General features: G+C 39.4%; 1 protein-coding gene across 1 annotated transcript; it reads right to left on the bottom strand.

Moving 5' to 3' along the window:
* Nucleotides 1-452: 452 nt before the first annotated feature.
* LOC147448716 (uncharacterized) lies at nucleotides 453-1,980 on the bottom strand. Its single transcript, XM_086522436.1, has one exon. It carries the CDS (start codon nucleotides 1,895-1,897, stop codon nucleotides 509-511), a length of 1,389 nt encoding a protein of 462 aa, XP_086378562.1. The 5' UTR covers nucleotides 1,898-1,980; the 3' UTR covers nucleotides 453-508.
* Between the last annotated feature and the right edge of the window lie 21,235 nt (nucleotides 1,981-23,215).

Raw genomic sequence — 23,215 nt, 5'->3', positions numbered from 1 at the left:
AAAAAGAGGGGTGAATTTATTCATGTCAAAATTTTAACATAAAGGTTTTTTAAGTACCACATGAATACACGTTATACAAGGGGGTTCATGATAGTGGATCCCCCCCCCCCCCCGCAAGAAAAACATTTCCACACCTTACATTTGGCATATTGCTAACTTGAGTAGATATGAGAAATTGGAGTCCCATCTACAATCATAAACTTGAAATCTATATAAGTAAAACAATCAATGTGATGTTAAATAGAATAATCCAATTGAGTTTTTATTCTTGATGGCTCCAACAAGGACATCTGATCTAAGTGCTCCTTATGTACCAAGAGCTTGGTGTTTTTCCTAAACCCTTCATCATTACAAATTGGATTGGCAATCCAGTACATGTTTAAGGTTACTTAGCATAAAAGCACCCAATAGACTGTGAAATTATAAACCTTAAAAGTATAATAGCTTCTACCTACACAAAACATGATACGTTTTATTAATTTCGCCATAGCAATCTAGCCATTTCAAGCTAAACAAGAGCACCTACATTGGGTGTAAAGGCGAGGATCCACGGATAGACTTTGTAATATTGTGAATGTTTGTCTTGAAATAGGTTTTGGAGTAATGGCCAGCATCTAGCAAGCTGCCATGTTTTTTTATTAGTGTCAAAGACAACCATATGCTCTTCCTCATTCTCAGCAACCACCAAAACAAAAGGGATAGACACTACACATGCAACTCTACAAGTGCTCTTGTGAATAAAATGCTCCCAAAGATCATGAGCCATTCTACTGTAAGGTTGCCATTGCGTACCTTGCGGAAGGCATTTGACTCCATAGAATCCATCCTCTTCCACTGGACCTTCCTCGCCTTGAAGAAGCTCCCATATCTCTACTCCACATGTGCAAGACATATCATTCCCTTCGGCCACACCACAAACAAACATTAGCCCGGTCCTGCATGGCCACATCTCTGCAAAGGTGGTCTTGAACGGTAGTCCCGGCAGGCCATATAGAAAGCCAGTTGCCATATGGCAAGAGGAAAGCTCTGCATGCCGACCGGTCTCTGATTTATGCTCAAGGGATGGCATCCAATAGATGAAGCCAAGCTCATTTCCTAAGCTCTTGGAATTGACATAGCCCATGAGAAGTGTCTCAGTTCCGGGATGCAAATCCCCACTCCCACTCAGATTTGCTCTTACATGGCTAAGAAATTGCCATCCGTTGTGAGCTTGCGTCGAGTCGAACACCTCAACAGAGTAAAGCAGGGATCTCGTTCCAGGGCGATAACTCCTTCCAATTGAATAAATCCTGTAGGCATCTATCCCCTTTTCATCTTTGCAAGGAACCATGGAAAGCTTCTGAGGGGCATATCTTGCAGGTGGCAATGACCTTATGTCCTTGGAGATGGGGTTATACACAAAAAGCTTCAGATTGTTCTCCTCATGATCGTGTACCTTGCTCAAACGCAGAGTTAGCAGAAGCAGGCCAGGCGAGGATGCGACAATATCCAGGGTGCCCATGCCCAGAAGGGCGATCAACGGGCAGGTGGAGGCGAAAATTGCATAGCTTTTTGGAAGAGCAGGATCCGAGGCTGTGCCCCCACATGGTGGCTGAAGTTCATAACCACAAGAGCCAAGCATTTCTCTGTCATAGGCGATGTTGTAGCTGTAATAGGTAGCTTTGTAAGTAGATCTGCGATACTCGTTTACCTTGCGCGCTAGAAGGCGGAAAGAAAAAAGCCAGACTGCATCGTGAAGCGGCGGCGATGGAATGTCGCAAAGGAGAAACGAGAAAGGCAGAGATCGCCATAGCTTACACACGCAGCGAAGGCGAAAGAGCTCCTTCAAGGACAGCAAAGACAGGACTCTGTGAAGCAAGTCGTTGGGCAGAATGGGTAATTTCTCTGTGCTTTCCATTTTCCACTTCGCTAACGCAGTAATAAGGCATCACACTCTACTATGGTTTTGTATGTCCAACATACCTCGAGTTGTCCGTCCCTTCGACAAGCAACTTTGTTGTAATCACATCTGTATGGAGAGATGGGATTCAGGGATCAATGGCCCCTACTCATATATCTTGTCGCAAAAGTAACCAGATGACTTCTAAATGAACGAGTGGATATGCCCGCCACCTCCGACAATGGCGAAGAAAGAATATTTTCAAGTCAAAGTACATGCATGCACCACATTAACCAAAAGTGATTCTTGAAGGTATTATTAGGAGCATATGCCCAGCAAGCGACCAAGGAAGCTCTAGATTGTTTTCAATGGACACACCAGGAGGGCATTATCCGAGGTGTAAACTATAATTGGAGAGGATTCCATGCTCCACACTCTGTGTCTTGGCTCTACCCTCCTTGAGTATATCCTGCAGACAACACGGCCAGAGGTGGCGGCCTTTTAAAAGGAAATCTTATCAACAACTTCCCATGGAGGATCCTCTATAAAAACTGCAAAGTTCATGCTCAACCAAAAAAAAAGAAGCATCTTTAATGTGTAACCATGGGGTGATTGTGCAATTACCTTACATAGTTCAAAAGCTTTAACTTCAAATACTACACCTTTATGTTGGATCAGAGTCATCAACCTTCTTAGCTATATCATACACCATTCATAATATTCATATCGCACAAAATTACAACTTCATTTCGTTAATGATGAAATCCTCATTAGGGTATACATAAGCCCAACCAAATAAAGAAAAACTCCTTACCCCACATCAGGTACAATACCAAAGAGAGCATTAAATGAAAAGGAGAATGGACCACAATATCTTCATCTTGCTCCTCTTCCTCCAAGAGCTCTCCCTTCATGCTTACTTTGACTGTGACCCCAAAGTAACCTTACCTTATGCCCCTCTATGTGGAATAAAAAATAAAGAAGTGGTAAGCCTAGTCTGTTTCTTGTATAAGCAATGCTCTCACAAACTAAAATCAAAATATTTGAACACTAGTTTGGTACCAAAAAGAACACTTTAGTGTCTTTTATTCACGAGTTTAAGTAAAATGGTACTTGAAATTTAGAAAAGATCTCAAGAAATGCTTTTACAAACCTATTAAATGTTTAGTCAAAGTACTCATAAAAATTATAATCCTCCACTTTTGCACACAAACTCAATAGTAACTTGTCTCATGAAAAGCACTTACACAAAACAACACTTGATTTTTTACCAAAATGCGTCTAGTCTAAGGAAAAAAATGAGCAGGGTGCATTCAATAATTCATGGTAACTACTTATATTTGTGCTTGATAGTTTTTCAACTCTCATATGAATTTTTTTATTTTTGATTAAAATTAAATATAGAAAGTTGTGGGGTCAAATATACAATATTTGTGAATTTAATTAATGACCACATAAAATATTTATTTCATCTAAATTTGCATTGTCTTATGCAGCATATATACTAGATTTACTGCTCCATTACTTAAGGTGATACTATTTCATGGTTATACAAGCCACATTTAGTGATTTATGTCATATTACAAAAATTACGCATATTGAAATTCTTATTTTTTATTTATCAAAGATTATCCTTAAAATAAAGTCCACTTTTGGAAAAAAAATCATTTATTTCATCTATTTGTATGCAAATCCCTCATATGGACACAACTGGGGAATCTATATGTTTCATAGCAATGGTTGCTTTTCAAGATATTCACATACTATAAATTTTCTTAAATGAACTTAAATTACAAGGTTCTTGTGAGCTTAAACCTCAAAAAAAATCTTAGTTGATGGGTGATGGTCTCTAGATACATTATGTACACCTAAGCACTATTTTGGTAACGTAACAAGACATAAAAGTGTCCTTTTAGGGTTTTGGAAAAAAAATCAATTTTCCTTGTACATGTGGGAAGTTCCAAGCATGCTTACATAAGCTTGATGCCAAGAACCCATTCTACATGGAAAAAATAAGTATCATGCATATTTCTTGATTCATAAGTCATGGCAAGCTTCCAAGGTCAATGTTGTGCTGCATTTGACTAAAAACAACAAATTTTCATGATTAGCCACATGCTTCACCACATAGAAAATTTTTCACATGACCAATCTAGTTTTTCAATTAGCTTAGATCAGTTCCTAATCTAAGTTTAAGGTTGCTATAAGCCCACATTTCTTTGATTGTGCATACCTATCATTAGTGTTTGCATGACTACATCCATATTTACTCTTATATATGCTTTATATCAAGAAACCTTTGTAATTCACCTTCATAGTAACACCAAGCATCAAAAACATATAAAAATATTTTCTTATGATAATTATAAACAAAACTACAAAGCCCAAAAATTGCACGAATGAAAAAACTAGCTTCCACATTGTGACCATCTCAATATCTTTGAAAAATATGTACCTATAGCAAAATTGGTATTATATGCTTCGGTTTGGACCTAAGCTACAAATTGACCATGATCATTGAAGAAATTGAGCAATATTGAACATAATTCATTTCCAACTCAAAATGAGTGTGATTTTTATAAATTGAAATTCTTTTCTTGACTTTGTGTTGTTAGTCATTTGGGGTCTTATGTGTCTCAAAACTCAAGAAAAATGAAACACATAGTGATGAATCTATATGTACAATTAAACTTGCCTTTCTATTGCATATACATTGCCAAAAATTGGATCAAAGTGTAAAATTTATCCATAAATCTACATGGCATGGTTTTCATAAATAGGCTATAACTTCAAATACATAGAGTATTCATGCATTAGAATCATTTGAAAACCTTTATAATGATGAGGGCTACCTATGTAGCACCCAAAACTCACTAAGAGACATTTTAGGGTGGTGTATGGTCAATTTTATGAAAAATGTTCAAAAATAGCACACGACATCTCCAATGCCACGTATCTCACCCAGCTTAACTAAACCATGTGTAGAAGCATAACTGAAGAACCATTCCTAGTGAGGGGCAACATGCAAACTGGCACTTGAGTCAATAATCCAATTCTATGCATAAAATTTTCCAAAGCTAACAGAACCTCTAGACTCAAATCAGAAGTAAAGACGAGGAAATTTGATGGTTGTTGCACGTCAGGAACAACATCTTCACACTGCTCTTGGAAGATGCAAAAGTTACAAAAATGGCCTTACCCTTCTCTCTTCGCGACAAACATCAATCTTGCTCCATAAGTCCTTTCTTGTGACAAAGGTATCATTCAAAGGTCCTCGTGTCATGTCCACGACTCCTGCTATGTGCATTCTTGCGATCCTGGGAATGACTGCGACTACGAACTCTTTGTTTTTTATTGTTCCTTTGGCTATTGCCACTTGCTATAAACATGCCACATGCCCATTAATATCAAGAGACCGACTTTGACGAATCTCTTTCGTGAGCAAAGCACTAGTAACAACACTAAAAGCGGGCTTGCCCTAAGGTGTAGAGCTACTAATAGCAGTATTAAATGTGTCCCGCAATGTAGGCAAAGAAAATAACAAGAAAATGTATTTCATCTCATCATCAAAATTAAGCCCCGTTGATGTCAATTGAGTAAACACATTGTTAAACTCGTTCAGGCATGAACTAACATGGCTACCTTCTTTCATGTGAAGACGCATAAGATTCTTCATGAGAAACACTTTGTTTGATACACTCTCACCATTCCATGTTGATCATAACAACTCCCACAGTTTTTTAGCATTGTTGTGAAGAATATAGACCCACCAAGATGCAACTTAATAGTTTCCATGGCATGAGCATCAAGCTCCTCCCACTGATCATCAGTGTTCAAACCCTCTCTACACTCTTTCAATGACACTGCAAGTCCTTTGTTAACAAACACATCAAGTACAAGGTCCAAGCCTTAGCTCTTTGGGAAGGCCTTGTGCACGTGGACCAAGATAGGACCAGCATGGCTTTGATAGTGCTTGTGAGAGCACGTGTGGTGCGTGCAAGGTGCAAGTGTGGTCACAAAGGATACAAGTGCATTGATGGAGCTCATCATGAGGATTAACCTCTCACTTATCCTTACTGTTTTATATTAATTGCCAAAGAATGGATAATGCTAGTACAATCACTATGATGGGTTTCTGACTAGTTGGTGTAAAACACAACACTTTTTGTGTATGCATTGATGGGAACGAGATCATGCTAGATATGGTGGATGAAAGAGAAACATCATGCATGCAATGAGTATGTGTTGGCTAAGTTATCACTCAAGAAAATTAGGTTCCAAGATCAATAAGCTTGGACTCATAAACATGATCTTGAGTTGCTGCTAAGCCATCACAAGCTCACTATAAACAAGAGAGAGATGTAATGCAAAATAGACTTGTGTTTGTTCATTCATGAAATGAGCTTTAAGTAGCTCTACAGCCTTGCAACATTGCACGTGGGATAAATCCACATTTCCTCTCCTTAACTCATACTCTTGTACTCTTAACAAAGTCACACTTTACAATCCTCCCCTTGAGGTTTGGACTAGGAAGAAACTAGCATCTCTAGCACACTCCAATCTAGGAGCAAAAAGGAGCATCTCCAATCCAAGAGACCATCCCCAATCCAGGGGACAAACTATCTCTAATCCAAGAGACGGATGTATAAAACTGTGACCAAGCTAGTCCAAGGTATCTCCAAACTGTTGAACTCAAGGGAGAGAGCGTAGGTAGACGGTGTTGAATTCAAGGGAGAGAGCGTAGGTAGACGAGAAGAGAGAGAGAGACGACACCATCATATGCAATCCCCAAAGTGCGTAGAATACTCACACAGATGATGTATATATAGAGGGGACCTAGGTGCTATATATGGAGTTCATGCTATGTATAGAGCTCAACACCCCCACTCAAATAAGGGTCCCAAACTGTGGATGAAAAAACCCTTGGGGGCTCAAGGGAAAAACCCACAACTCTATATACACCCACCGTTATATTAATAATATCATTGAATTTACAATGGATGCTTATGAGGAGCTACATCACTCCTATCAAGTACAACAATGGCCTTAAAAGGCTCAAGAGAGAGATATCTTTGTGTAGACTGCCAACATCTGCTCACCAAAAATGTCTTCATAAACTTCTTTATTCTGCCATAATCTCTTCACTAGAAAATGTCTTGATAAACTTTAAATGTTGGTCATACCTGCAAATATCATAAACTCAAGAAATACAATCGAGAAAATCTTAGCAATGTCAATGAAAATAATCACAGTCAAAATGTCATAAGAGACGGTTTGCAATGTTGTCCTTTTTTGTAACATAGCAATGGATAGTACATAAATACATGACATGAGATGATGTCCATACAATATTCAAGAAAATGGCTATAACAATGATGACATGACGATCAAATAACACATATGCATGTATAACAAAAAAAAAGTATAGGTGCGTACATATGTATATATAACGAGATGATCTCCATATGATATTCAAGAGAATGGCCACAACAATGATGGCATGCCGATTGATAATGTCCGCGATGATATTCATAACAATGATGGCATGACGATAAGATAGCACATATGTATGTATAACAAAATAAGAATGTATGTGTGCACATAAATACATGACACAAGATGATGTCCGAGCAGGTATTCATAACAATGACCATAGTAATAATGGCATGACGATGACGATGTCCGAGACGATATTCATAACAATGGCCATAACAATGATGGCATGCCGATTGATAATGTCCACGACGATATTCAAAGAAAAAGGCCACAACAATGATGGCGTGACGATGAAGATTTCTGAGATGACATTCATAAGAATGGCCATAACAATGATTTCACGATGATTAGATAGCACATATGTATGTATAACAAAATAAGAATGTATGTGTGCACATAAATGCATGACACAAGATGATTTTCGGGAAGATATTCTTAACAATCACCATAGTAATGATGGCATGACGATGACGATGTCCGAGACGAAATTCATAACAATGGCCACAACAATGATGGCATGACAATGACTATGTCCGAGACGATATTCATAACAATGGCCATAATAATGATGGCATGACGATTGATAATGTTCGCGATGATATTCATAGCAATGACCATAGTAATGATGACTTGAGGATGAAGATGTCTGAGATGATATTCAAGACAATGGACATAACAATGATGGCATGATGATCAGATAGCACATATGTATGTATAACAAAATAAGAATGTATGTGTGCACATAAATACATGACACAAGATGATGTCCGAGAAGATATTCATAACAATGACCATAGTAATGATGGCATGACGATGACGATGTCCGAGACGATACTCATACCAATGGGCATAACAATAATGGCATGACAATGACGATCATGTTTGAGATGATATTCATAAGTGATTTCCATAACAATAAGTTTTTAGGTGGCAAGATGACGCATTCGACTCTATAGAATGATCATCAAGGCACAAAATCAAGTAAATTACTCCATCAAGAATTTTAGTAATAATTCATTGTAAATTATATAAATTTCTTTACGAGTGATAGAGCATCAAACTCTCCAATATTGGTCATGTATCTACATGAGCATCATATATTGAAGTTAAAATATTCAACACAATGTCTAGTAGACCATCATACCAAGCACAGCTAATGCTCAAATCCTTGGAGCATCATAAATTGAAGTTAAAATATTCAACACATCGTCTAGCAAATCATCATATGAAGCAGTAATACTTAAATCCATGGGCATACTATTCCATGGGATCAAAGTCAGTTGATATAAAATTCCTCTCTGTTGAATGAATTTAGTGGTAAAATATGACACAAAGTCTACTTAGAAACATAAGCCTCGCGTACGTCATAAGAGCTCTAAGAACATAACCCGCCCCAACAATTTTGTCCACGTGATTTTTAAGGGCCTGTTCAGTCAATCTAATTCTACAATGTCAATCAAAGATATAATGAAAGAAAATCTATGGTTGACAAATTTATAAAGTCCAACTAGAAATATAAGCCTCACATATGACAAAGGAGCCTTAAGAACGTAACCCCTACAATTTTCTGTCTACATGATTTTCAAGGGCCTGCTCAATTAAATCTCACTCTATAATTTCAATCAAAATATAATGAAAGAAACTATATGATTTGCAAACTACAACCTCTTCTTACAAACTTATTGCAGAGCCTACAGTCAGCACCAAGATCAACTTACTCATGAATAAACCAAATATGACATTCCTCATCACCATTGATGTCAAAGCCATGGAAGCTAGACGTTACTCTCTTGAGAGTAGAGATCAACTTACTCAATAAACCATGGGCGGACATCACCTGAACAGACACTGACATCGTGCAAACATGCTCTTTGATTATCCATACACACAATGCTACCACCATAGAGCATGCATCACATCACTCAAAGACCACACTGGTCAATGTCCCAGATGCCTATGGGTCTCTAATCTTCTATTGATTCCAATTGCAATTTACATCTTATTCCCCATCAAGACCTTAGACATAAACTATCCGCAATGATGTATTCGGCCATCACATCTAGGTTGCGGCCTACTGAGTCAAGGACCTTACATAAAACAGTGTATACTTGAGTGTGTCTCAACAAGGTCCTTCGTGGTTTCTGTTTTTCCAGTGCCTGCACGTCTCATAAGCTGCTAATAATAGACTTGTCAGCTCAGCTAATAATTCCAGTAGGTCTTGCAACCCACTAATATAATCAAGCAAAAGGTCAAGATGCGAGAAAATTGTGCTTGTTGAGAAAGGATCTAAGTAATACCATAGCGCACGTCAACTCAGCTAGGCATAATATCATAATTCTAGGTGGTCATGCATGCTCGTTGTACTGAAAAAAAAAAAAACAAAACATGAAAATAGCATGTGAAATAAGTTCTTGAAACCATGAATTCTCTCTGCAGTCATGACTTAAGATGTATACAATCGGCACAGTTGCACTCAGGATTCAAACCGAAGATAACTCTTGCGTCCTTAGTTGCCTACCTTTGAGAATCCTTGAAGTAGGCAGGAAAAGTGACAGCCGCATTGTACTTCCAAGAAAAGCCTCAACAATCTCTTTGATCTTCACAAGCACCATAGACGAGATCTTCTCAACAGCAAAGGAGTGGTGTGCTTGGCAACATACAAGCGGCATCACGTTTGGAGGATGTAGGTGTGCGTTGGCCGCTATATAGGAATGCGCCTTCTGCAGTCGGCTTTCCTAGTCTACATCGATTCCTATACCATCTTTGCATTGAGAGCTTGCAGGTCAGGGTTTGCTTTGACTATGTCGCAAGGAGTTGCGGCAATGCAGTGTGCAGGTCTTGCAGGCCGACGATGCCTACTACTGAGAAAGGCGTCGCTTTTTTTACAATTGCAGACTATCCTAGAGTAATAGCCAAAACTTTTAGAGCTGCACGCAATCAGTTATGCGTTTCTGGCTTTCGTCATCAGTAAGCTCGGCACGACCATTGTGGACGCAGCTTTCTAAAAAAAAAATGCTGAAGGTAGATACTCTTTTTTAGGCAGGCCTGCGCCAGTCACCGCCGCCATGCATAGACAAAGCTCTCTCTTTGTGCAAACCGCCTCCGTGTACACATGTGTTTTAAGTCTAATAAATAGCGAAAGTACTCATACCACTGTAAATAGCGAGAAGGGGTTAAATAAAGCATGGTCAAAAGCGGCTTGCGTGCAGAGGGCCGTAACAGGATAAATAAATCATGCCAAAAGTAGCAGATGAGCGTCATCGCTGGAGGGCCACTCAGATATTTTCTGCCGTTGAGAGATTTTAAATATTCCGCCACCCTGTGACATGATAGATGTCTGCTAAAGTTCGGGCTACACACCATCTTGCAACCTCTTGCACACACAGACACCCTGATCGCTCATAAGTTATGAACCTGGAACTGTCTACTTAATTTTGTGCTCACCGTGCAGTCCCTGAGATGATATTCATAAGTGGAAGCCTCCCTTCATGCTTTCAGCCCTTGCACTGTAACGGGCCCCAATATAGCGACCCTCTGATCTCCTTCCAATGCAGCGCTCCCTAAAAGATGCGTCAAAGCAACCTCCTCTCTCCACTTTGGGCTGCTTTTTGAAGGGCCCCAATATGCTCCGTGCACACACACATCCTTCTTGCAACCGCTTGCAGGCACAACCAGCTGCTTATGTTTCTCCTTATCGCTCATCAGTTTCGAGCCCAAAATAGAGAAATTCTAATCTAACTATTCTCGTCTACAAAGAACAAAGCAACTACAACAAAATTCAAGAAAAAGAAATCAAGAAGAAATATGTAAAACTTATCTTCGTGCTTGAAGCAGAGGGAAGAGCTCTCCATAGCCATAGCTGCACAAAGAACACATGCGGTTGGCTCTGATACCAAGTTGAACTCAAGGGAGAGACCGTAGGTAGACGGTGTTGAACTCAAGGGAGAGATCGTAGGTAGACGAGAAGAGAGAGAGAGACGACACCATCATATGCAATCCCCAAAGTGCGTAGAATACTCACACAGATGATGTATATATAGAGGGGACCTAGGTGCTATATATGGAGCTCATGCTATATATAGAGCTCAACACAAACAAAATATAACTGAAGGGGAAATGTCAAAACAAAAGCTAGAGAATGTCGTCCTAGACTAGAAGGCTATTGCCGTCTTCTTCTTTATCTTCATCTTTTTCTTCTTTTGCCAAATACACTTTGGGCCTTGGATTTCGGTTGGTGCTGCCTCTATCCCTTTTGAAACACTTGGAAGGAAGGTGGCCCTTCTTCCCACAAATGCTGCAAGTCTTCAATGCTACACAATCCTTTGCTATATATGTTCCCTTCTTTGACACAGTTGAAACAAGTTTTGTTACTAGGCTAACTGCAAAAGCTCCTCTTCCTAAAGTAGCATTCCTCCCTTCCTCCATTTAGCAAAAAATAGATCCGAGTTTGTGTATCCATGATCATCCTTGCCAATACTTATGGAGAATGTGATGCTCCTAGAAAACATTAAAGAGGAACGTAAATAGTTCTGAAAAGAAACTAAATACTTTCAGGTGCAATCATTTGCAAGCCGTGCTAAAAAGTTTGAACCATAATAGAAGGTGAAACAGTAATCACTTCTAGGTACAAACAATGAAACCTTTTCATTAACAAATCGTAGCCTTGCTATATGCATAAACAACCATTTGTAATTCTGTTTAGCTGCACTTGTACCTTAACAAGTCATTCTAAGTATTCGACAATTTATGGCCACCGAAATTACTCCTTAGGGATTTACTATTTACGTAATTACGTCAAATTTTGTGTGAACACAAGGTTTTATTGACACATCTACATGATTACACTAAACATAATCACACAGAACCCGGTTAAGGGCGACCTACAAACCCACTAAGATCCCGCCGAGGTTTATCATTTTCCCTACGGGCCCGCCGAGAATACTGAAAAGCCCGGCGGACTCGCAGAATTATATGTACGTGGGCACGATCGGGCACGCTGGGTTTTATTTTGTCTTGCTTTCATCTTGAGAGAGAGAGAGAGAGAGAGAGAGAGAGAGAGAGAGAGAGAGAGAGAGAGAGAGAGAGAGAGCACTTGTCGACCACCTTTGCAGGTACGTCGAGAGGAGAGAGGGAGAGAGGAGAGAGGGAGAGAGGGGGTCGTGTGGGAGCGTGCTCTGCTTTGCAATGCGCGGCAAAAGCAGAGTACCTGACCACACAATCCGGATATGTGTTGTGTGTGTGTATGCATTGTGTGGTAGCGTGCCTTTCGTCATATTGCACGGCAGTAATAAGGTACCTTACCACACAATGGGAGTGTGTGTGTAAGCTGTTCTAGAACAGTGCTTATCACGGGGGCATCACCTCGGTGACGCGGGGAAGATGGTGTCCTTGTGGTAAGTATTGGCTTATTGTTTGGGTACTATGTCGGTAACGCGGCGAATCTAGTATCCTTATGGTAAGTCGACTTTCCTTCCCCTTTTCCAAAAAAATATGGGCATCGGTCGGTAACGCGGCTATATGATGTTCGTATGCAAGCGATTGTTTTTCCTTAGATTCAGGCGGCACTCGATCGGTAATGTGGCTAATAGAGTGTCGTTTGTTAGAAGCATCTGTTTTTGCATAAATGTGGCGTTCAGGTTGTTAACCCGTCGTACGAATGTCATATAATTTGTATGTGCATGTGCACTGAATTTTTTAAGTATTAAGTATATGAAATACTTGGTCTGCAACGCGGCTGTGAAGGGTATTTCATATACAAAATGTATGAATTGTTTGATTTTATTGTTTTTACTTGTCCATTTGAAATTATATACTAGCTAATCATATTCAAAAGAATACTTTATTCATCAATCATCGCTATTTTTAATGTTCCATTTATATAAATTATATGTAAAAAAGTATTTGCACAAAAATTGCATGTTTAATATTCTTGTTTAATCTTTTTAAAGGACTTTCAAGCATTATCGTTGTTTTTTTATTGTCCAGTGCAAATATGACACCACATCAAAAGAAACGTATTATGCGTGCCATTCGTAAAGAATGTATTTTGGCAATCTCATCATGTGCAGCTGATTGCATACAATAGATTAGTGAAAGCGATGTGTACATCAAAGATATCACTAGCGCTATATGGGAGAACACAGAGTACAGGTTGCGACTTGAAGTCCAATACGAGTTGTTGCTTCCAACAGGGGTACGAGAATTTGACCCCCACCATAAGGTCAGGACAGTGTTGGGCAATATGAAAGTATTTTGTAGAGACTTAAAGGAAGATATCCCACCTGCATGCGACATGTCAAAATTAGAGCTATGGGATAAATTGTGGGAAGAACAGAAGGTAGATATGAAGCGTGTGAAAGCGTAGGACCAAGCACCCTTACCCAAGAGATTGAAGATGGCCCAAGATACGCAAGTAGCTTTGGGAGGTCGATCCAATGCCAGCGGCAACGACACAATCATGCACACTACTTTGAATGCAAAGTGCACTCATCTTGTCGGCATCCCTCACGAAGCCTTGGTAGAAGGTATGAGGATTGGAGCAGGCTCCTTCGGTGTGTGCACATTGTAGACCATCAAAGGCATCTCATTTTTTCTAGACCACATTACATATGTGGGAAAATGTTACAAGGGAGGGAGTCAGGCGAAATTTGACAGCTTTCAGACAGAGCAAAGAATGCAAACGGTTCACCCCTCCATTGTAAGGTGCATTGGGTTACTATAGAAGCTCCTTGGATCACGATATTCCCATACTACAATGGGGATACCGTGGGCAACATGATGTGTCGCTTACTGTTCGCTCACGGAATGTTCAGACGACACATGCACTGGCTACAACACCGCTGGAGGTCATTGCCTATAGCAAATCTTCCTGTAAGCGAGATAGACACGGTGCAGATCAAAGCAGTGATCAAGCAGATGCCAGCCATTTGTCATGCCTTAATCTACGGCGTTGCGGCTGCCCACTTGGCCGGTATAGTGCACAGTGACCTGCACCCGTTCAACATAATGTTGAACTTTACTCGCGTCAATAAACCCCGTATCGGCATCATTGATTGGGGTATGATGCTGAGAACACCAGCTAAGCGCGCAACAAATAATTATCTGCATCCAAGCGCACAGTCGGACGAAGCAGTTTTGAATGCACAGAGAGCAGGGAATGTCAAGATCGCTAAGCGACCATGGATTTCTCACAAACTATACGATCCACGATGCACATATGCATACATAAAAGCGAGCGACATTTATGCATTGGGTTACCTATTAGACATGCTGGTAGATTTTTGGAGTGCAACCAGAAAAGTTTATTTTCAAGAAGAAGTTTTTCACCACCCGGACGAAGATTTTATGAGGGCTATTCGAATCAAAGTAGATTGTTGGATGAAGTTTAAAAAGCGGGACCAAAGAAGGAATACTTTTGACGTGTTGATATTTTTCAAAGAACATTTAAAGACAGACCCTAACCCTGTCCAACGTCCACTTATTGAACTTGCACCATCATTTTATCCGATTTAAACATATCTATGAATATATACATATGTCTTGTCCAGGGTTTTCTTTTTTTTATCGAAGTGTATTATATGGTTTGAAGTGGTTCACCTAATTGAGTCAATTATCTTTATAAGTCATTTCAAATTTGTCATTTAACTGTCAGTATTTCAAATTTGCCTTGTGGTTCAAATAGTCGCATTTGTTGTGGTTTGATTTAGTGGATTCCGCACACTTTCCCACTGAGTGAGAATATATATTTGCCAATGATATTGAATATTTGTCTATCTATTGACTGCAACTCTAAGAGAAAATGGCCGATGAAGAACAAGATATTGGCACCCAATCACCACCCGATGATCAACAACAAGCGACTGTTAATGCATTTTAGCGCATGAAGTCTCTGGCACACGGCATGTCGAGACAACAAGCGACACGTACTGCTCTCGCTGACTCTCAAAGTGGGAAAATCCAAACCATATGCAATGGAAAGAGATCAAAAAAGAAGTGACGAAGGACATTATAAAGACAATATGGCCATGTGAGGACACAGAGATCAAGAAAGGAAGGTGAAATTTTTCTAAGTGCAACCATGATGCGATCAAAGATAACGCTAAGAGGATTTATTTGGAGGTTTATGGCCATCCCCTACACAATGCAGATTGTGCGCTATATTTTGCAAAAATGTTATATGTTCACTTTGTGCAACAGCAACCAGTAGACTTCTCATCAAAGGAGACAATTGTTGCCACTCATGATTTAAGGGAGAGTTGTGTCACTTTCACCCGAGATGAGCTGTCATTGATAGTGGAAGGCACCGACCTACAGTTAAAAAGAGAGAAGGATATTTACACGACACAGTTGGCAGAGAAAGATGCAAAAATAATACGGCTTTCTATAGCCACCTAGACACCCCAACCCTCACAAGTCCAGATGGAGAAAAGCATTCACCGCTTAAGTCAGGACGTTCAAAATCTGACAAAGCGAGTGAATCCAACACTTGTACAAGGGACACACATCAACCACCTTGTCATGCATCCGGAGTTGGTCCCCCTCGTCTACTTCAGATGCATCCTCATCTTCCCAATGTCCAGTTCGCTACAAGAATTTTGATGGATGGAGTGGATATTATACATTGACATGTGGTCATTATTATCATTTAGTTCGTCTTATTCGTTTAATGCGAAATAGTAGTCGATGCACAATTTGTTCGCAAGATATTCCAGAAGGAATATATATTATGTTTGGCATGGCAAACGAATATAAATTCAAGCAAGCACACCCAAATACCCCTAGCACAATTAGAAATCCGTTTTATGAGCAAGATGCTGCATCAGGGTAGCACAATTGAGATCGAAAAACTATGTACTATGGCAAATATGAAACATTGTAATTACTCAAAACACATTTGAATACAAGGTCTTTTACAATGTTTTTTGACATTTACTCGTTCTACTCTCAAGCTATATTGAACCAGCTGAGTTGTTATCTGGTTCTAAGTCTGAGTGTTGTGGTTCTCCTTGTAATTCAACCTCCACATCTATTATCAAATTCTCTTCTATTTTGTCTACAGTACATTGAGATACATCAACATTGAACTCTTCTTCATCTTTGTTTTGACAATCATACAACCAGGTTGGCATTTCCTCCTCATAGCTAGCACTTTCGATGTGATTCAATATCTCTTCGTTGCAAAACATATACACTAATTTTTCTGCACTGTCTGCTAATAGTCCGTTGCGAATAGTGTTGTGAACATACTTATACATAATCCAGTTTCTCTCGGAACTTGAGTTTGCTGCACATTGTGCGAGTAATTTCATTGCAAGGGGACGTAAGGTAGAGTAATGCTCTCCACCATTCCTCATCCACCACTTCCATGCAGGTTGCTCTTTTGCCATTACCTGTACAAAATCATTCACAAAAGGACCTTCTTTTAATCTAAATGCACTCATTTCTTTGATGCAATAAAATCAGTTCTCAACGTTGGAGTAGAACGTGTTGACCACATGATAGAAATTTCTTACCACCTCTCTATTGGACATCAGATCTAAATTCCAATACTCTGGATCGAGCATGTAAGCAATGCTATGGAGTGGACTATGAGCGCTCTTCCACCTTGCATGAAAATACTTAGCCAAAATTTTTCGTTGTTTGCCAGAGAATGGTAATCGCCACTCCTTCTCTACTACATACTCTTTCATCTCTTCAGGATTTTCAAGACTCTATTGGACTGACCACCATGTCATCCACACTTTGCCCAAGTTTGGTGCCCTATGATCAAGATTGCGGATCACGAACATAACGAGCATCATTACATGGTATACATCCATTACACTCCTCCACCAAGCAACCTTGTTTACATTGCCACATAGACATGTAATTTTATCTTTTACTTTTTCTTTCTGCTCAAGCTGCCATTCATCAAAAGCCGTGCAATTGAATGTGTCAATCACAACGCATGTAGTACAGAGAAGTGTTTCCAAGGTATAAAAGTGTGTGTAAAACCGAGTTTCAATTGGAAGTTTCAACATCACTGACATGCGCATCCTATACAAACCAAGCACTCTTTGCCGTTTCAAGATAAATTTCACAACATAACATGTTGTATCAGTTATTTTGGCGAACCATGTGGTTTCTTCGCTAGTGTACCAATCTTTCAGCACCAAGTTCAAGCTGTGCGTATTACAACCATTGGCAAAAATGTGTGGAAAGCACTTCTTTATTAATTTACTGGTGTTTTTACAATTCTTTGCATTGTCCATGACTACTTGAACGACATGTTCATCACTAATTTCTTTAATTACATTAATCAAGACCTTAGAAATGTATTTGCCACTTCTAATTGCACAAGAACTATCAATAGCATTTATAAATGTTTCTCCCCTTGGACAAACGGCCAGCATTACATTGATCAGTGGTCTTCTCTGACCATTTGACCAGCCATCACTCACAATCGTATTATTCCCAAGTATTATGTATTATTCCCAAGTATTATTTTGCCAACACGCTCTTTGACTTCGATGTAACATTTGTCCAAGAAAACATTTCTTATCGTGTGATAAGAAGAAGCTGAAAGTCCTGGACGAAACTCACTGATTTTCTTCCAAGCAACCTTCCAATGATTGCTGTCTACCATGACCAAAGCACTTCCAGTAGTAAACAATATTGCTTTGGCGAGTGCAGTTTGTGCTTCTTCTAGAGACTGCACTCAAAAGCTTTGATGTAATGATTTTTGACGCATTTGACAAAGTCCACCTTCATTGTGATGTTTAAAAGGAACATTGCCTGGAATTTCCCCTCCTTGCGCAGGTTGTTCTCCAAGGTTAGTTGGCATCACTACAAGATCTTTTGTATACCAGGCTCGCGAAGCTTGTTTGAGACCATATACTGCCTTATGGAGTTGAGCAACAAGGTCTTCTTTACCTAGAATAACAAACCCTTCTGGTTGTTCCATATAAATTTCCTCTTCCAAGTCACCATTAAGAAAAGCAGTTCGCACATCCATTTGATGAGCTTCTAAATCAAATTGAACAGCAAATTCCAATAAAACTCGAACACTTGTAATACGAACAACTGGTGAAAAAGTCTCTTGATAATCAACACCAGCTACTTGGGAGTAACGTTTTGCAACTAAACGCGCCTTGAACTTGTCAAAAGATCCATCTGCTTTTACTTTTGTCTTATACACCCACTTACATTTAATAGTTGTACGACTAGGAGGTAATTCAGTTAGTATCCATGTACCTTTAGAGATAAGAGAATCGTACTCTGCTTCCATAGCCTCTTGCCATTGATCCTTTTGTGGTGAAGAGATAGCTTCATCATAAGTAACGGGATCTTCAGAAGTAGAAAAATCATTATCAGCAATATCGTCATCATAAACATGACATGAGCCATGTTCAAAATCAATAGGCAGATAAAAAAAAATATCAATATCATCATTGGCAACATTTGGAATGGATGGTTGTGAAGAGGAAAGTTGCTCTATAGGAAGAGTTTCATCTTTGAAAGAAATGGAAAAGCCTGAAGCAAGGATTTAGTATCATTAGAATCATCCATGGACCATGAGCCTCCCATAAGTTGTTCGTTAAAAGTAGCATCACGATTCACAATTACTTTCTTGGAGGAAGGGTCATAGAATTTGTAGCCTTTGGAAGTGTCAGAATATCCAATAAAAATAACTTTAAGACTAGGAGCATCAATCTTTGTTCGTATTTCTTTGGGAACATGAATATAAGCAATACATCCAAAGGTTCGAAAATGAGATATAGAAGGAATGTCACCTGTCCATGCTGTGATGGGTATCTTACCAGAGGGTGCAGTAGTAGGAAGATGATTCTGAATAAATGCTGCTGTCAAAGTAGCTTCAGCCCAGAAAACACGAGATAAGCCAGAATGAATCAGCATACATCTTACAGCATTGAGAATAGTGCGATTCTTTCATTCAGCAACACCGTTCTATTGAGGCGAATATGGAATAGTGTGTTCATGATGAATTCCACTATCAGAACAGTAACTCACAAACTCTCGAGAAACATATTCGCCTCCATTGTCACTACGAAGCTTCTTAAGGCGACGACCAGTTTGAAGTTCCGCAGTCTTGTGGAATTGTTTGAAAATAGATAAGGCTTCAGATTTTTGTCTAAGTAGAAATATAGTCGTATACCTTGAGAAATCATCAATGAAAGTAATGAAGTAGCAATATTGTGATCTCGAAGAAGGTAGAGGTCCACATATATCAGTATGAACAAGATCCAATATGTCATGAGAATGAGTTGTATTTGAAAGAGAAAAGGGTTTACAATTGTGTTTCCCAAGAGCACAAAATTCACAAATTCCCATATGGGGATGGGCTTTAAGATCCATGCCATGAACAAGATCACGACGTTGAAGATCAAGGAGTTTTGAGAAATTAGCATGAACAAAACGGTGATGCCATACTTTGCAATCATGATCACATGGAGCAGTGACAATATTTGCTACAGCATCGTTGAGAGAGAGTTCAAACAAATTACCGTTTCGAGGAGCAGTGGCTATAGTCTGTCCATCTTTCTCAATTCGGAATTTGGTATGATCAAATCCAATAAACAGACCAAGATCAACAAGTCTAGCAACTGAAAGAAGATTACGTTGAAGATCTGGTACATGTAATACTCCTCGCAAAATTCGAGTGGAAGAAGATAAGGTACCAAGATATAAGTCTCCAATACCCTTTACTTGACAAGAAGTATCATCAGCAAGATAAACAGCACATTGAACTGGCAGTGGATGATAGTTATGGAGCCACTTAGACTGATATGTCATATTTCTTGTAGCACCAGAATCGACAATAAAAAGTGATCCATCACGTACATGAAGTATTCTGTCTGGAGCAACTGAACATAGGACGCAGCTTGTTTCTGGTACAATGTTGTTGCGATGTTCAATAGCATATGCTCTATTCCAATTTGTGTCGAATCGATGCTTATAGCACATATGAGTGGGATGATCATATCGTCCACAATATTCACAAGAAGAAGAAGAAGAGTCTCTAGATAAACGTGGTTGTTTTGTGGTAGTATTGTGTTCTTCATCATATTGACGTGCCCAACAATCATCTTCAGTATGGCCATTTCTGTTGCAGTAAGAACATTGCTTATTAGGAAATTTGAGACGAGAGAAAATATTACCGTGACGGCCACCTCTGCGGTTTCCTCGTTGAAATGGACGCCTTCGAGCATAAAAAACACGTTCCATCTATTGTGACTCAGTCTCCTCTTGTGAAATCATAGCTGTATCGTGACCAGCATTCCGACGTTCTTGAGAGTATGCAGGCTTGGTCGAAATCAAGACCATCTTTATTAGAGAGAATAGTAACAATGTTATCATAAGAAGAGTCCTTCACCGTATCAAGGAGAAGTGTAATCAGTTGCTTTTGTGGAACAGGATCACCGGCAGCAGCAAGTTGATTAATAATAGATTTAAAAGATTCAATATGTCCCGTCATGACAGTACCAACTTCATATTGTAACTTGTTAAGCAACCCTCTCAAATAAAGTATTTCTGTCACAAATTTCTTTTGAAATTTTGCATTAAGGTACTTCCATACGTCGTAGGAAGTAGGCAGTTCATACATATCAAGCAAAAGGGAATCAGAAAGAGCAGAAAGAATATACCGACGAGTTGCTTTATCACGTCGTTGCCAATCTCTATAGGCAACATTCCAATCTTCAAATATAGGTCCTTCAGTGATAAGCACGTTATCATTATCCGTATCAACAGGCTGAGGCGGACAAACACGATTTCCAAGAACAACATTGGAGAGTTTATCGCCTTCAAGAATTAACAACATCTTTGCTTTCCAGCCTGGAAATCCTTGACCTTGGAAAGGAGGAACAGAACGCTGGCCAGAAGGAAAGCCGTTGACGAGAATATTCATAGCCATATCTTGTTGCGAGAAGACGTATAAGATAAGATCACAGAATCTGCACACCATATATGGTGAAGGCCGCAATTGAGAATGAGAGAGATATGAGTACTGCGTTCTGTCAACGGTAAACGTAAGAAGGATGCTCAAGGAACGTCCAAAGATGTGAGGGACGTCACCCAAAAAAGGCAGGGTAAAGGAGACGTTAATAATAAACGAGTCCTCAAAAATAGAGTGACATGAGACGCAAGATTGACGGCCACAATACGAATAGAAAAACGCTAAATCTTCTCGAAAAAGTTAACGCCAAAATAAGAAAAACGATCGCGTACGCTTCACAGAGAAGTAGGACGAAGAAAGCTGCGTCAAGCTCAATTGCAGTAAAAACAGCATAACTTTTTGCTGCGAACTCCGATTGACGCAAACCTAGAACTCAAATCGAAGAGCTCGAGGAGACGAACAAGTTTTAGATGAAAAGTACCATTGCGCTATGCTCTATTGCGCTTTTCCCGTTTCTCCAAATCTTGAGCAGAACAGCAAGAAAAATTGAGATGAAGTTCAGGGTATCATCAACAAGAAAATGTAATCAACGATTAGATTGATTATAAATAAACGCCACATAAAACACTAATCATATTCTTCTTAACACAAAACAACCACAGTTAACAAGAATCAACGCTCAAAAATAAAATTTGTAGCAATTTTGAATCTTACATGCGAATCGCATACACATACTGTTGTGTCACCATGAATTGAATCGGTGGGTGATCGTTACCGCTTTGATACCATTTGATGTTACTAATCTATCTATTGGGTTGTTGTGACGCTTGCGAACCTTAGCTTTTTCTCCAAGATAACTATTTAAAGTAGTGAGTAAAATGGCCCCGGTTAAGAGAACTCGTTTCGGTGGTGCCCATGACTGCGATCCAGGAACAAGCAATGTCAATGGAAAGGGAAAAGCTCCCATGGAGGAACAAATACCGGCCATCTCACGGGCCATTGGCGAAGAAATGGAAGAGGTAGGTCATAATTTTATTCAAGTCGTTTGAATTAACATTGCACACGTTTAGTTAGGAATGAACATATCCCCAAACATGTTGGAGAAACCCGACGAAAACCTCGGCATTGAACTCATTGTACATTAAGTTCTAAAGTAGGAAGGAAATGATTGATGGGTATGCTGTTTGCAAGAGGAGAGAATGTCTGCTAGGGAAAATTTTAGCTCGACATGTTCATTTTACTTCCAATGTTGAATCAGGTTGAGATGTAGAGAGAAAGAGAGAGAGACGAGACAAGAGACATACCATATACGCTCCCAAAGACTGATTCATATTGAGGACAAGATAAAAATATATAGGTGAGACCAAGTTCAGTAGAGTGAGCCATATATAGCTCCATCAGGTGTATAGGTGAAGCCATCGTTTTCTACAGCATGGCTATTCACAAACAAAGCCACCATTTCCTCTAGCATGGTTGTTCACAAACAACCCAAGATTATGAATTTGTGGTTATACAGAAGATACAATTTTGAATATGATCCAAACTTGAGTGGATCTCTTCTTTATTCTATAGCACTAAGAGTGCCTATATGAGTACAATTTTGGGGTAAGACTCAACCCATGATTACTAAATCACTTTGCAAGGGTTGATGGTCAATTCTTGGAACCTTCACAGTTGGATTTTCAAGGAAAGAAGTCCACAGACTACATGGGGTAGTGGAAAAATTTCCACTTCCAAAGGAATGTCAAGCCATGGGCAAGCCCAAGAGGGGTCACGGACATAGGCCAAGGGCCGGCTGCTAATTGAGAAGTTTTCCTGAAAAGTTTAACCAAGGGGTTTGACAATGTTGATTTTAACCAAGGGGTTTAGATTGCAAAGGCAACACCCAAGGTTACATGTGCAATACTACTTGCATATCACTACTTTTCAATTAATGTTCCTAGGCC

Source organism: Adiantum capillus-veneris, chromosome 10 (assembly GCF_014529385.1).
Source record: "Adiantum capillus-veneris isolate H3 chromosome 10, ASM1452938v2, whole genome shotgun sequence".
In the NCBI taxonomy this organism is placed as follows: Eukaryota; Viridiplantae; Streptophyta; class Polypodiopsida; order Polypodiales; family Pteridaceae; genus Adiantum; species Adiantum capillus-veneris.
Note: the sequence above shows the minus strand (reverse complement) of the source record. Positions and strands in the feature narration are given on the sequence as shown.

Coding starts and splice junctions, on each gene's coding strand:
- LOC147448716 (XM_086522436.1), bottom strand. CDS start 1,897: ATGGAAAGCACAGAGAAATTACCCATTCTGCCCAACGACTTGCTTCAC.